The sequence below is a fragment of the Pan paniscus genome, chromosome 9 (genome assembly GCF_029289425.2).
Source record: "Pan paniscus chromosome 9, NHGRI_mPanPan1-v2.0_pri, whole genome shotgun sequence".
Lineage (NCBI taxonomy): Eukaryota > Metazoa > Chordata > Mammalia > Primates > Hominidae > Pan > Pan paniscus.
The window spans coordinates 101,659,625-101,675,902 of record NC_073258.2 but is presented as its reverse complement, the minus strand read 5'-3'; the positions used below and the strand labels follow the sequence as shown (position 1 = coordinate 101,675,902).

Here is a 16,278-nt window from a genome sequence, read left to right as displayed (position 1 = left end):
CAAGACTGAATTGCTGCAATCTCATGTCAAACTTAAAGGATGAGGAGTTGCTTCTTACGGATGAGCAAAGAAACTAGTTTCTTGAGATAGAATCTATTCCTTGTGAATACTGTTGAAATGACAACAAAGGATTTGGAATATTCCATATACTTACGTGATAAGGCAGAAGCAGTGTTTGAGGGAATTGACTACAATTTTAAAAGATGTTTTCTTATAGGTAAAATGCTATCAAAAAGCAATATCGCACACTCCAGAAAATACTTTCATGAAAGAAAGAGTCAACCTATGAGGCAAACTTCACTGTAGTCTTCTTTTTAGAAACTGCCACAGCCACCCCAGCCTTCAGCAACCACCACCCTTATCAGTCAGCTGCTATCAACATCGAGGCAAGATCCTTCACCAGAAAAATGAATGCAACTCACTAAAGGCTCAGATAATTGTTAGCATATTTTAGTAATAAAATATTTTTAATAAGGTATGTACATTGATTTGTTGACATAACACTATTATTGCACGCTTAAGAGGCTACTGTATAGTATGAATATAACTTTTACATGCTCTAAGAAATAAAAAATACGTGTGACTCATTGGGATATTTGTTTTAGGCCAGTGGTCTGGAACTGAACCTACAAAATCTATCTCCAAGGAAGCTACCTATATACAGATCTTTTACCTCCTTGGTTAACTTTGCTCCTAATTTTATTATTGCTATTATAAAGGGGATTGTTTTCTCAATTTTCATTTTGGATAATTTATTATTAGTATTATACTGGAAAGCTGCTTGTTTTCATTGATTTTGTATCCTGCAGCTTTGCTCAAGTTGACTGAGGCATTTGTAATACTTCTTAAATTCTCTAAGCCATTTTTTTTTTTGAGACAAGTTAGACTGCAGTCACTTTTCACATGACAAAAATCTAAGACTGAAACAGGAATTGTGACAATTATATATAGATTTTTTTGGATATTACATGCTTAATTAACTGCATGTATAAGGCATGTCTAAAAATAATAAACGAATGTTCAGAGACAGAAGCAAACTCTACTATGGACAGAACAAAGGGACCAGAATTATCAGTTTCCGTTACAGTCTTCAACATGAAAACAATATAAAGAAATCAAGCTCTATTATAAAATGACTAGCAATATATTATTGATTTCTATATACATACCACAGAAGAATGTTCATATGATTTTTATTAACGTCTCATTAAAAATAAAAACCAATGTCTCACAAAACATTTCTCATAGAAATAAAAATGTATCCTTTAACTTTTATGGGCAGTATTTCCCAAGTCTGTTATCTCTAATGAAACAAGTTACCATTAAGTGCCTACTGTGTACTGAGGACCCTGGACATCAAGGGGTATTTCAAAAATAAGGGAAATGTATTAACTATGCTTGGTTCAAGGGGTAAGTTTGGGCATATTTGAAACATTTTGATAACGAAGATATTTCACACTAAACCATTTATTTGTTAAAGGTAAAGAAAATGAAGTATTTCACAACAGAGTTGCTCTAGGGAGTAGAAGGGCTTCTGGTCTGAGGAACTGAGTTCTGATCTTCACTGGGCCATGTCTCTTCCCAGTTTGTTTCTGTATAATACACATCTGTATGTGGAAGATGAGCCTTTGGCCTCCTTAGCGCAAGTTCCATCACTAAACATATGCAATGCTCTGGTATGTATGTATGTTTATAAACATACATTTGTTTATCCACAGTGTATTATCTTTGATTAGAAACTCAGACATAGGCCGGGTGCGGTGGCTCACGACTGTAATCCCAGCACTTTGGGAGGCTGAGGCGGCCGGATCACTTGAGGTCAGGAGCTTGAGACCAGCCTGGCCAGTGTGAAATCTTTTCTCTACGAAAAATACAAAAATTAGCCGGGCATGGTGGCGGGCGCCTGTAGTCCCAGCTACTTGGGAGGCTGAAGCAGGAGAATCACGTGAAGCCAGGAGGTGGAGGTTGCAGTGAGCCGAGATTGCACTACTGCACTCCAGCCTGGGTGACAGAGTGAGACTCCGTCTCAAAAAAAAAAAAAAATCCTCAGACATAGAGCTCTATCTATACTTCAGAGTCAGCCGGTCTATGTAGCAACAGGCATATAAAGTGCAGAGAGGACTTAAAATTGATTCTCTCTGAGAAGAAGGAGGTTTCCAACACAGTCATGGAAATGGAAACAGAGCTGTCAATTTATTCAAAAAGCATCCAAAAAAACAATTATGATTCATTTCACTCTATACTATTTGGTTGATGCAAAAGTAATTGCAGTTTTTGCCATTACTTTTGCATAATGCTAATACGACTATTATAGATATATTCCTATAGTGGAAATTCACAGAGTTGACATCAAGTGTTCTGAATACCTGCTTTCCACTAGTATTCTAGAATTTAAACCAGCAGTGTGTCAGGAGAAACCAAACATTCAGTCTAAGCCTCTGACACATGTAATATGTCTGGCCTGTAACACAATTTCATTCTGAATATACCATCTTACTAAGAAACTTTAAATAAATACTTCCTTGACAACTGTTTATAGATAATTCTTCTAATCTCCAAGTATCTGAAACAGCAGAACCCATTTCCTTCTGTCCTTCAGTTCAACAACCCCATTACTAATCTTTTCTAATGCCTCTCACAGATGAACGATGCTTCTTTCCCACAACTGTAACTTACCAAGAGCCTCACTTTCACAGCAAAGTATCAGGTGTCTCAAAGTGCCATAGAATACACTACAAAGGAAATGTTTGTGGTCCATGGATCTTATCCACTGCAGTTAAGTAGTATCATCTGGTTGTTAGGCAAGGGCCACTTTGACTCAGCATTTTCCACTCTGCTTTGCCTGTGTGGACCAAGCTGAAGAGGTCGCTGACTGCAGTGGAAGATTCTACCCTTAATCAACGGCCCTCCCTTCCAGCTGGCTAATCAGCCCAAACATGCTTGTGGGAAATCTCCAAGGCAAAGGCTGAAAAGCAGCGGAGTGTCACTTGTAGAATTAACTTTATGCACCACATGAGAAAATACCTAAGTAAACAGGAAGTAAAGTAATAGAAAAAAAATAAGTACTTTCATGTATGTTTATTTCACAATGCCAAAAGAAAATTGATCTATACATATATTTCGGAAGAACATGCCTGTTTTTTTTTTGTTGTGTGTGTGTGCGTGCGTGTGTTTTTTGTGTTTTTTTTTTTTTTTTTTGAGATGGAGTTTCGCTCTTGTTGCCCAGGCTGTAGTGAAATGGTGTGATCTTGGCTCACTGCAACCTCTGCCTCCTAGGTTCAAGCAATTCTCCTGCCTCAGCCTCCCGAGTAGCTGGGATTACAGGCATGCACCACCCTGCCTGGCTAATTTTGTATTTTTTTTAGTAGAGGATGCGTTTTCTCCATGTTGGTCAGGAGGCTGGTCTCGAACTCCCGAACTCAGGTGATCCACCTGCCTCAGCCTCCCAAAGTGCTAGGATTACAGGCATGAGCCACCACACCCGGCTGAACATGCCTGTTTTTAATTCACTATTCACTTTACTAAGCAAGAACTACTTGGCAGCTTAGAAACAATTTAGTACTAAATGCATCAGGCAGATAAAATACCCAGAATCACCACCACCAAAAAACTAAATGCAATAATATTAATGCTCAAGACCAGCTTCATTTCATCACAAATTTAACCTTCCAGTGAGCAGGCAAAGGCATAGTATACTGTAGGGTGTTCTCAGTTGATCTGTCCTGCAATTGAGATGTTTACAAAACAAAATAAAATGTTATTAAGACTCCTGCCACTGCAACTGTAAGATAACTTGAACCTCCAAATAAGAAAAAGATTTCCCAAACAGATGAAACTTACTCTTTTGGGGGGCTAGAAAACTTGGAATATGTGTACTAGGGAAAGAATTTTTCACAAAGCTCTAATTCAATTTTTTAGAAAAACACCATTGATGAAGTGAAATATTGTTAAGTTAAGGCTCTGAAATAAAACGGCTTCATCTGGGGAACATGTTGACTCTTTCAGATCAGCTCTGTGATTTGGTGCAAGTCACCCCATCATTTTCCTCATTTGTAAGCAGGTATAACACTAGTACCCACACCTCACAGTTTGCTGTGACTATTTAATTAGGTCACAGATTTTCACTGAAAGTCCCCGCCAATAAAAATTAGCTATTATTAATTTTGAAAAGACTCTCCTTGTGCTAGGATACCATGTTCTTGTCATTTCTTCTTTCTTTTGTTCCTTCCTTCTCAGCCTCCTTTCCTAACTTTCTTTCCCCAAACATCAAGTGTTGAGAGAGTTCTTTGGTTATAAACATCCTAGGTCCTCTTCACGTCTCACTCTATTCTTTCTCAAAGGGATCTAATCTACTCCCATGATTTTAATAAGCACCTAGAAGATAGAATTCCCAAATGTTTGTTTCTAATTCAGATCCGAATACACACCTGCTAACTCAACATCACATGGATGTCTCAGAGGAGCCTAAATTTCACTCATCATGACTAAAAACTCAACTTACCATCATTGTCATCCAACATAAATGTGGCCTATATCAGTAGGTGGTTCAACAACCACCCAGTTATGCAACCTGAAATCCAGAGGGACATTCCCAAAACCTTCTCCTACTAACTTTCCAGTATGTAACCCACTTCTTACTGTTGTCATTTCACCTCTAAAATAGCTTTCATACATCTCCTTGTCCCCACAGTTACTTTCACCCTCCTTATCTAAAGCCACTAACTGCCAGCCCCAAAACTGGTTTGCCCAGGTAGTCTGGCCTCCTATCCATGCATGATATGCATCTAGAATGACATTTAAAATACAAATATGATATCACTCTCCCGCTTACGTTTCTATTGCTTATCACTGCCCTTAGGCTAGGGAGTAAAATACTGTGAGTCATTTATAAAGCTGCACACGTGGCCTCTACCTCCAGGGTCCACTGTGCTCCAAACATACTGGACTTTCTTCCACTAAAATGCCAGGCTCTTCCCTCCCCGACCAAGAAAACCTTCATTCATTCCCATATTCCATTCCCTTTTCTGGAATATTTGTAAGTTTTTTTCCCTTCCCACCATTGTGTCCCCTTTTTCTTCCTCATGACGTAGGTCTCTACCTAACACTTCTTGCAGAAGACATTTGTTGATTTCCTGGACAAGTTCAGATCCATTAATGATGCCCTTGCGAAGCACTCTGTACTTTTGCATCGCAATCCCCAATACACTTGTAATTACTTCTATGTCTGTTTTTCATGAAAGATAATAGGGACATACACACAGGAATCATCTCTGACTTGTTTACAGCTACATCCGTTCATCTTATCAAACACCATGCATGCCACGTGTGAGCCAACCATGAGACTGATAAATATTTGCTGAATTAATTAACATAAAAATGGTTCCGATTTTAGTCCTTCACTTGAAAATTGCTCACAATTGGTGGAGAAATGCACATAAAATTCTAATCAAGGCAAACTGTGTTAACTTCTTATGGGGAATATGTGTAAAGGCTATTCAATCCTAAGAAAAGGAAACCAAATAGGTTCTGGAAGGGGAACATCTGCATGAGAAAGGCCTATATAAGGAAGGCTTGTTTCTGGTGCTGGGATATGAAGTCTGGCAAGACTTCAAAAAGTGAAGGGTAAGAAGTATTCCAGAGAGAGGGAAAAGTTTGGGCAAAGACATGATTAGTGTCAGGTATATACAGAGACGGGTGAACAGAAAACTGTGCCTGCTGGTAGGTAGCAAAGTTCAAAATTCCAAGTTGTGGAAAGCTTTCATTATCAAAATTAAACTGTCAAGCAGAACCACAGAAGGTTTCATCATTGGAAGAATGACATAATTGGAGATGGTGAAAATTTGTTAATACGTTAGAAGGAGGGTGTGGAGATCAATTAGCAGGCTATTTCAAATATTTCAGACAGAGGTAAAGAGGAAAGGAGTAGAAATAATTCTGCATTAGAATGGACAGCACTGCTCGAATGGGGAAGGGATATGACATTGACTAAAAGGAAAACTCAAACGGTAAGAATGAGGGAAGGATGGGAGATGATTAGTTCTATTTTAGAAACCTTAAGTTTTATACGCTCCCATGATGTTGCACAAGTGGTTAAAATATGGCTCTAAGAATGAGGATGCAGGCAAATTTCAGATGATGAGAATCAGAAAAAATTTAATTGGTCCATAGTCAATTAAACATTAACAAAAAGGGTTTGTGACAAACATTTCTAAATTTTTTCAGAAACACATATTTTTATTTATAAAAAATACAAAGAATATTAAAAGTTCTCATATAATCACTGCTTGAATTTTCAATGTGCCCTGTGCCTAATTTTTATTTTATTTAGGAACAGAGCTCCTCATAATTTCACTGTGTCTTCAAAATCATTAATTTCCTATAATTTTTGGGAAAGGAAGAACTCATTTATAACATGCTTTTTATCTACTCAGTAGAATAATAACATCTTTTATGTCTAAAAGAAGTCCAGTCTTTGTAAGTCTCTATGCAAAAGTTTTAAATGATGTACAAAATCTTTTAAAAGGTCATTCTAATTTCAAAAATGTTAACATCTGAAATTATGTCATCTTTAATTATCAGGAGAATAACTGAAGAATAATAAAATGTAACACTTACTTTTGCTGCACCTATCTGTTCTTTTCGAAATTTCTCAAGTGGTGCAATTAATACATCATTAGCGTTTTGGATCTGAAATAAAAAATGCACATATATTAAATCTTGCATAATTTCATGCCAACAACATTGAAAAAATGGCTACTTTATCCAATGTATCAAATAGACTGTTTTTGTTTTTGTTTGCATCTATAAAAACAACTTACATGTTATATACAGTTCTACTATATAATTAAACTGTTTTTGCATATTATTTCCCTTGATCCTAATAACAATGTGAAAAATACGAAAATAAGTACTTGTTGTGGTGAAATCTTAGTTTGAATACTTAAATTTCTTCTTCTAAGACTTAACTAAGAAATAGCACATTGGGTATTAAATTTACAAATACCTATAATTACACTGGTTTAATGTAGCCAGTTCAAGCATCATTTTAAAATTAAACTATATAAAAGCTCTTCCATTTTGCCATTAGAATGGTAGAATTCTACAGCTGCAAAATTAGGCTTATTTTTCCCCCTATTTAGTTAGATTCCTCAAAATGAGGAATTGAGGTTTGCCTAAACATTCTCATAATGTTTCCAACCTTACTAAAATAGTATTTGATTCCATTTCAATGAAAACATATTTCAGCCCCAAATTCCCCATTGAGATTTACTTAAACTTTAAAACAAATAAATCTTTTAATATTGATCTGTAAGACTACTACAATGGGAGTGCAAGATATGAAGACAAGCAACTGAATGAAGCAGACAGAAATTTCTAAGGATACCATTATTCTGGAAGGGAATGTTGATTTAAAAAACAGCCTTTAGAAAGCATTAAAATAAAGAGGAGGCCCAGTTAACAAAATTTGTCATTTGTTCTACCACTATGACAACTGAACATAATCTATTACATGAATAGCAAATGCCAGGATAAAGAGAGAAAAACTCTTATTTTTAAAATATATTATCCTACTTTAAAATAGGTTAAAAGGTATACAAGTGTTCCATGTACTATTTTTCTAACCTTTTTGTAAGTTTGAAATTATATCAAAATATGTGCATTTCAATAAAAGTGTCACTTTCCTTATTTTCATCAAACTGGTTTATCTCTAGTCAAGTTTAATTTCTTAAAGTCCATAATATAAAAATGCACACAGATAATATACAAAAATAAAAACTAGAGTGTTGACACCACCATCCATGATCCTGTTAATCCTCGATTTGCAGAAAAGTGAGAATGACAGATCTTGAAAAGAAGACCAAAATCCTATGCTGTGAAAGCATAGAAAGTGGATTAATACTCAAAAAATCTTGTCTCAGACAATGAGGGCCAACTGGAGATACCACTGGCATCCATCACCTAATCCCCATTTCTGAGCTCAGACAGACATATCTCCAGATAGACTGTGCAGGCGTCCTACTGCGCAGAGATTATTGGAAATAGTAGTAAAATAGCTCACTTTTAATTCTCTCTCTAAAACCTCTCTGCCCTCATTAAAACCCCAATTACATAAACACACACACACACACACACACACACACACACGCACCCCCATCCAGATTGTACAGATGCGACACATAGCTGACTTCACCTTTAAAGTTAAGTTTGCATAAGGGGAAAGACAGTATCATAAGTACTTTAGTGTAACTTGGAGTAATAGCAACAATAAAGCCTACTATTTATTGAATGTTTACTTTATGCTGGAAATTGCAATAAGTCCTTCACAAGCATGAGCTAATGTATTTAAAGCCAGCTAAATGGCTGGGAGAGAAATTCAAATCTGAAGTGATAAGGAACGAGGACGGGTTTCTGTAGTATTGACAGATGCATAGCAGGAACTCAGAGACAGTTCTATGGAAGACACAAAGGGACTCAATGACAAATTGCGTAGAGGGAGAAAGAGAGAGGAATCAATGGAAAAACTAAGGTTTTGGCCTCAGCCACTAGAACTTTAGTAACGTATCAGAATTGGGGCAAATGAGGTAGGGAGTATGCATGGTAGAAAAAGAACAAAGGCAATGATTAATTTCACTTTGGTCCAGTTACATCTGATGTCATGGAAAGACTCAAAGAAATATTATGTCAGAAATCCCATCTCACATTGGCAGAACTAATAGATATGAATGGATGTTTTTTATTGGGAAGGAAAGGATTGTGAAAGGGAGTAGATGGGCTGATGTCATATCCTAAGACCTTGGCACTCACATCCACATCCAATGGTTTACATCTACCTCTTCTCTCGCTGTTACATACATAGGACCTCAGAATAAAGCAAAAGCCAGATGATATAACAAAACAGAATAATTAACAGCCACCCTGTGGCCTAAGTATAATTTCCTATCTCTATTTCTTCCACATTTCTTGGGTTATTTTTCCTTTGTTTTGGGATTTGCTTTAATTTTTTTTCTTCTTCTCCCGTTCTATTAATGTGAAACTGAAGGAAGAAATAAATAAGTGGCAAAGGTATTAAACAGAAAAAAAAGAAGGGTGTGAAAACATCCAACACTGTGATAAAGAAGAACAGAAATGATTTCTTGGGTGTTTCTAATGCATCAAATACTACATTAAGGTCTTCACAATATAGAGATCAAAGTCAATATTTTATGGGTAATGAAGTCAAACATATAAAAAATGATCTGGAATGTATTAAAAACATGAATGTTGAAGATAGATTCAGCTTCATTTGAATCTAAGTGCCAAAACTGACAACACACAGTGTTTCATCCCTGTACTTCTTAAGGTTTTTATAAAAAATTAAAAGCAAAATAAATTATTTTGAAAAAAATCACTAGCATAGATTTGGCACATGGAAGGCTCTCAAAAAATGTTAACTTCCTCAAAGAATTAATTGAATGTCTACTCTGTATTCATAACTGTCCTAAGCAGTCTTATAGTTTCCCCCAAATGATTTAAAATGTAGTTATTCAAAGCTAGAAATTGAAATCCAGATTAATAACGGAACTTATCCAGAGGCCTAGCAGTAGCAGATAACCCTACATTTTTCCGTAAACCATTACAACAAATGCCTGGCTCTACCTCTGAAAAATGTTATCACTTTTGTGTGCAGTCAGTGGCTGCTGTTCACAATATGTAAATTTAAATTCAAGAGATCAAAATGGAAAATGCCAGCACTCAAAGGGCACTAAGTGGATTTACAAACCAATTTGGCTGCTTGTGAGCCTCATCTTTATACATTCCCCCTGGGAATACATGACTTTTATCCCTACACAGTGGTCACTCATATGGATTAAACTCTCCAATTCTAAAGCAATCCAAGTGTGAAGTCAAGAAGGTGTTAAAATTTTGGTAGGATTAAAAGAGTTACTGTTGCTACTGCATAAGAAAGGAAAATGTCATATAAAGGGTAGGAAACCCTTATTTAAAATGTGAATTAGAGTACAACTATGGTGACAAACCTTGCAAAGTTAAAAAATAAATGTAGAGAAATGCAATTTTTGCTCATATGGAACTCTTTCATCCGGATTCACAAAACAGGCTTGATGAAATTCCTTCCAAAAGGGTAATACTTGGGGGAAAAATCAAGTCAGAGTTCAGGAGATTCAGGATCCGATAGTATCTGTGGAATGTGCAACTTTGCATGACTTTACTAAGATGCTTTAGAAAAAATACAAAATCAATTTTAATACTCTCCCTAAATATTGATAAGATAAATTATTGAAGATGCCTTATTATGGTAATGAAGAAACAATTAACTTATAATTACTAGCCATTACGTAAACCTTGGCTTTAAACAACTTATTTTTATAGATATTGGTTTACATTTAAAGTAAAAAACAATTACTGCTGATTTCACTTATTTTCAGTAGAAGAAAAGCAAATCTGATATTTGGTAACACTTTACAATATAGCATTTACCATGCATTTTACTGTGGGTAGGTTATTTAAGTCAGGCAATTAAGTTTCCTGTCACTTTCTTTTGCTATTTCAAGTGGTTCTAATAAATAGCCACAAGGGGGTGCACATAAATCATTCAAAAGTAATGGCTAGAAACGCTTTTATGTGGTTTGAAGAATGATTCTCCAAATATGTTTGGATTTCCTTTTTTTCCCCCACATAATCATGAATTATAATTTTCTATGGATCATGCATTTTCAAGTGCTATCTGATAGGAATTTTCAGTGCTTGCTTTTCACTGCTGATAATCTTGCCACACTTATTCATTAAAAAAAGTAGCAATGGAATAAAATAAATCTGAAAGGTATGTCTCTTAACAATTTTATTTTTACACTACTTCCCTTTCCAGGTTTTGATTAAAATCCAGTGATGTTGGTGCCAGTCACAGCTCATCACTAATTAATGACTATATGTCCCATTACCTTGCAACTCATTAGCTAACACATCAGAATGTCAGAAAAATTACAATTCCTTACCTCTCATGTTCAAAGCAATAAAACACTCAGTTTTGATGCAAAGATTTAGTTATATATTCTCAAGTACTATTTAAAGCAATACTTCTGATACTCTAAAGTACTATTTAAAGCAATTGCTTAAGGCTATAATACGCTACACTATTTACAACAAAAAACATAAATGGTACAGTTCGTTGCAAAAATAATTTCCTGTTGAGATGTCAATATAAACAATCAATACAAAGTGGAAAGACCACAAAGGTATGTAATAATAAGTGAAATGATCATAATCGATGCAGAAGCTATCTACACTGTCTTCGACGTAAAAGAATGGGTTATTTTCCCATTCATATTTGCAACTGAATCACATCACAGCTGAAAATCACATCACAGTTCTAATTTGTGATTGATTACAAGCAAGCATCTCTTCTCTGCCTTGTCCCAAACTGTATCTAGTTCCTCCTTCCTCAACAGCTTCTTAGGAAGAAGTTCTGGCAAGGGGTGGGGAACTGGGGTGCTAGCCTGGGGTTCACTCCCTGGTACTGGCCAATTTAACTCTCTATAGCTACATAATATAGACATTCTTCTCTAGGTCAGCAAATCCACAGCACCACTAAACTAGATCTCAATGGCCAAAACTCACACGAGGTATAGAGGATGGATACACGAGCACGTCTTGCATTAATAAGTAATCAGAAGTCAAGGACTGAATACATTTTACTTCATACACTTTAATGTGAGCAAATGACTGAAAAAAACATTGCCATCTAAAAACAAGTGCTATGTAAGGCTATCTGGATGCTAGTCATTCAATTAATTCTGACTTCAACATCACTTGCTGCTTCAGCATTTGAATGTTTTGGATCTACTTAGTGACAGAGTTCCACTATGAATCCCACCCCACTGGACCTCATCAGTTAGATCTAACTCTTACTTGAATTTAATATAACTTTCATCTTTCTCCATTTTTACCAGCAATAATACTTTTCCTATGGAAATATATTGGGAAAATTAATTTAAGTTTCTGGAGAATTGTGCTACATGAATAGCCTCTTCTTTTTCAGAAGATAAGTAGAAGCAACACACTCTCAGGAGAATACTCCCATTTATTTTTAATTAATTGGCCTAACCATGACAACTATGCAATCTTGATCGAGTTACTCACACTAAGTTTTCTTTTCTATATAATAAAGATGATAATATGTCCTTATCTCATGACCTGCTTATAAAGGTTAAATTTTTTACTTTATGTCTAATGATCATAAAAATTTATTAATAAAGCATTAATTGCCCATTAAATTCTTTCTTTTGAGTAGGCCAATTGCACTGCTCTAGATTTTTTTTTTCAATGAATTAGGAAGCTGCTATTGGAGTTTTAGTATAAGAGTGAAATCTCACTAGCACATACTTGATGTCAAAGCTTATTAACTGTAGAAGAGTAGTTAACAGGGGTAAAATGGCAAGCAATCCTCTCTACTTCTAGAGTTTATAACTACTGCTGAATGTATAAATCAAATTAAAGTTTGCTATTTTTTAAATAAAACCATCTATACTCATAAGGTGGAGGAATGGAAAACCATTCAACCAAGAAGGAATTGACCATTTTCACAGAATCTAGCAGAGAAAGTGGGAGAGGAGAGTAGATTGTAAAATTTCATATAATCCACTGTGATGTAATTAACATCATAGCTCTAGGTGGTAACAAATGAAACTATTTGTGTACTAAGTTATTTGAACCACAAAGGTAGGTTATTTATTGTATCCTTCTTCTTGTTCTTAAACTACTTTTGTTTTATTCCTTTCTACCCAGCAATCTCTAATGGGGGATTAAAGTAAGAATACTTTTTAAACATTTAAGCATTGTGGAAACATTTTCAATACCAGACTTAACCATTTTCAAATACCAGGCAATAACATATTGCCTCCCCACTTATCTACTTATCACCACCCTGATTACTGCTTTTTCATTTATAACCCTTTAATATTGGAGGCTAAAAACAGTCAGAAAACAAAGTCAAACTTCTTTTCAACTATAAATATCAAGATATGTGAAAGGTCAAATTAGGATTGACATCTTAAAAGCTGCTTAAAATAATTACTCCAAATGACCTGCATATACATTCACTTTTAAAAAAAATACTTTTTTGATTTTGACCAAAACATATGCATTTAAGAAAGCAATTTTATAGAATTTTTTAAAAGACTATATTAACTCAAAGGTCACACAGGGAAGATATTTAAATTATGTTATTCAGAACCTATATTCTCAGAGAGAGATTTAAGAAATGTTGCACCCTGAAGTTGTTTCATTCCAACAGGTTAAATACTCACTCCTGCATTTGACTAGGTAAAAATGTTCTTCGGGGATACTGGTAAGGTTACTTCAGCCAGTCCTCTACCTTTGCACATTCTAAGGAAACACCAGGGTCTGCTGAACTTTGTACCTCTGGTGGCACAATTAGATCACTCCAGTGATGTTCCTATGTTTGTTAGTACTATAGAAGATGGCCAAAAATATTCCTGTAACACAGTTGCCCCAATTATGTCAATATCCTCATGTTCATGAAAATACACCTCCTCCCATTCTCCCACCTCAAAAATCAGAGACACTGTACATCCCAAGCTGAGCTAATTAGGGCCTCAAAAATATTTCTTTTTACATGTTCTAACCCCTAACTTAGAGTGGGGGAAAGTGGCTTTGTGTATGGGAGCAAGGGGAGGGAGCTTCAGCAAAGTGATAATTTATATCACTCCCTTCCTCCCGCTTAATGCTATTTCTTCTTGCTAATTTTGCTCTATTCTTCTTGGTATTCCCTACTAAGTATCTTTGGGTTGAAAAAATAAAATCATTCATCTGTTATAAATTATTCATTTGTGAATTTAAGCAAAGTTCTGATAGCCTTTGCAAGTTTAAAAGCAAATAAAATTCATTAAATAAATTCCCAGTCATATTTTATAGCAATTGCATTTTAGTAGCTGAACGTTAATATAATTTAATCATAATTGTTCAGTATTTAGATAATAGCAGATTGCTAAAAGTTTAAGAAAAATGGAAGATATCCCAATATATATGCAATTTCTTAAATTACTTATTGTAGTTGTGCATTAATGGGGGAGAATGAGAATAAAGAGGAGGACAGGAGAGAAGAGGGAAAGAAGGAAGGAATTATGCAGGATACAGATGTACATAAATAGAGCAGAGAATGATCTAACTAATACAGGGAGAAATTCAGGAAAATTAGGTCTGGGGCCAGCGGTGTGTTAAAGCAGGCTCATAGTGGCTCACAGAACCTTTGTGCTCATCTCTTCCCAACCTGCACTGGGTAAGTGACCTTGTGTTGAAATCAGCCAAGGTGGGAGGATTTAGTCAGTGAAGATCAGCAAGCACTACCAATCAGATTTCTCACACATACATAGGCACATGTATGCATGCATGTGCATACAACATGCACCTGAGTGCCAGTGGTTAACTTTTTACCAACATACCACTGCCTGGAGCCAAATACGTAATTACGCATTGCTTAACAATGGGCATGTGTTCTGAGAAATGGATCGTTAGGCGATTTTGTCATCGTGCAAACACTGTATACACGGAATGCCTTCTGAAGAACATGCCTGAGACTGTTTTATGGTTAACTTCATCATAAGTAGAAGTATACACTCTAAAATAATGATCAAAAGAATAGTAATACATAAACCAATAACAAAGGTGTTCATTATCACGATCAAGTGCTACGTATTACACACAATTCTATGTGCTATACTTCTACAGATGGGCAGCACAGATTTGTTTGCACTGGCATCACCAGAAACACGTAATGTATTGCACTATGATGTTAAGGCAGCTATGATGTCATTAGGCAATAGGAATTGTTTAGCTCCATTATAATCTTATGGGATCAATATCATGTATGTGACTCATTGCTGACTGAAATGTTATGAATACATGACTAAATATAAATGGCATGCACCATGAATGCTGTTGCTCTTGTTAGCAAATAATGTTTATAGCTAACATTTTGTGATCATTCATTCAGTGTTCAGGTTCATCCCTAGAATCTTTCACAGTCTAGCACCATAGAAAGCTACTATCTCCTGGCCAGGCGCGGTGGCTCACACCTGTAATCCCAGCACTTTCGGAGGCCGAGGTGGGTGGATCACCTGAGGTCAGGGGTTCAAGACCAGCCTGGCCAACATGGTAAAACCCTGTCTCTACTAACAATATGAAAATTAGCCAGGCATGGTGGCACACGTCTGTAATCCAAGCTACTTGGGAGACTGAGGCATAAGAATCATTTGAACCTGGGTGACGGAGGTTGCAGTGAGCTGAGATCCTGCCACTGCACTCAAGCCTGGGTGACAGAGCGAGACTCCATCTCAAAAAAAAAAAAAAAAAAAAAAAAGAAAGCTACTATCTCCCAGATAGACTTGTGAAGCTAAAACTGTCACCAGCGCTAGAGTAGAAGTTTGTGCCAATGTTGTTAGGGAAACTGAGAAACCAGAAAGCCTTACAAGTGTAAAATTAAGTTTAAGTATAAAGAAGTACAAATGAATTTAATCTTTTCAATATTGGAAAAGACATTTAATTGGAAATGTTATAGGTTAACAGATACATGTTTAAAAGAGATGCTTTAATAACTAGATAAAAGAGATCTTGTATAGTTAGCACTCTTTACCACGATTTGTTGTTTAATATAGGTGTTTTTTGAATAAATACATAACACATAACAGCCACATTATGACCACAACACGGTATATATGGTCAACAAGACTGCATATACTACAGAGGTCCCATAAGATTATAATGGAGCTGAAGAATTCCTGTCACCTAGTGATGTCATAGCTGTTGTGACATTGCAGTACAACACATTACCTTTTCTGTGTTTAATATGTTTAGATACACAGATGCTTACCATTGTGTTACAATCACCTACAGTATTCAGTATAGTAATATCCTGTATAGATCTATAGCCTAGGAGCCTTAAGTTACAGTGGAACCACATAGCCTACGTATTATTTTCATATTTTCTAATTTCTAAATCTTCAAAAGTAGTTATTTTCCCTATTAAAATCTTTTTTGAAAAGTGATACGCACTGTCTATTGCATCCCCAAACACGGTTTCAGTATTGTGCTGATGCCATGTTTATGTGTGTGATAAAAAGTCAACTTCAGTAGAATAATGATGATTGTTCTTGGCTTATGAAATGCTTACTTGAAATAATATAATGATGAGGTAAGGATCAGCACAGCTACAGTAAGGTTAAGAAGAGATCATTAAAGGAGGAGCATTTCTCATACATAATTCTA

At 35.7% G+C, this 16,278-nt stretch overlaps 1 protein-coding gene across 1 annotated transcript in view; it reads right to left on the bottom strand.

Annotated features, from left to right (window-relative positions):
• The window catches only part of ARHGAP42 (Rho GTPase activating protein 42), a 306,430-nt gene that overhangs the window by 127,643 nt on the left and 162,509 nt on the right, over positions 1–16,278 (bottom strand). Inside the window, exon 4 of the mRNA XM_003828397.7 lies at positions 6,616–6,687. Within this exon, the coding sequence (XP_003828445.1) occupies positions 6,616–6,687 (72 nt within the window). The remainder of the gene's footprint in view (positions 1–6,615; positions 6,688–16,278) is intronic.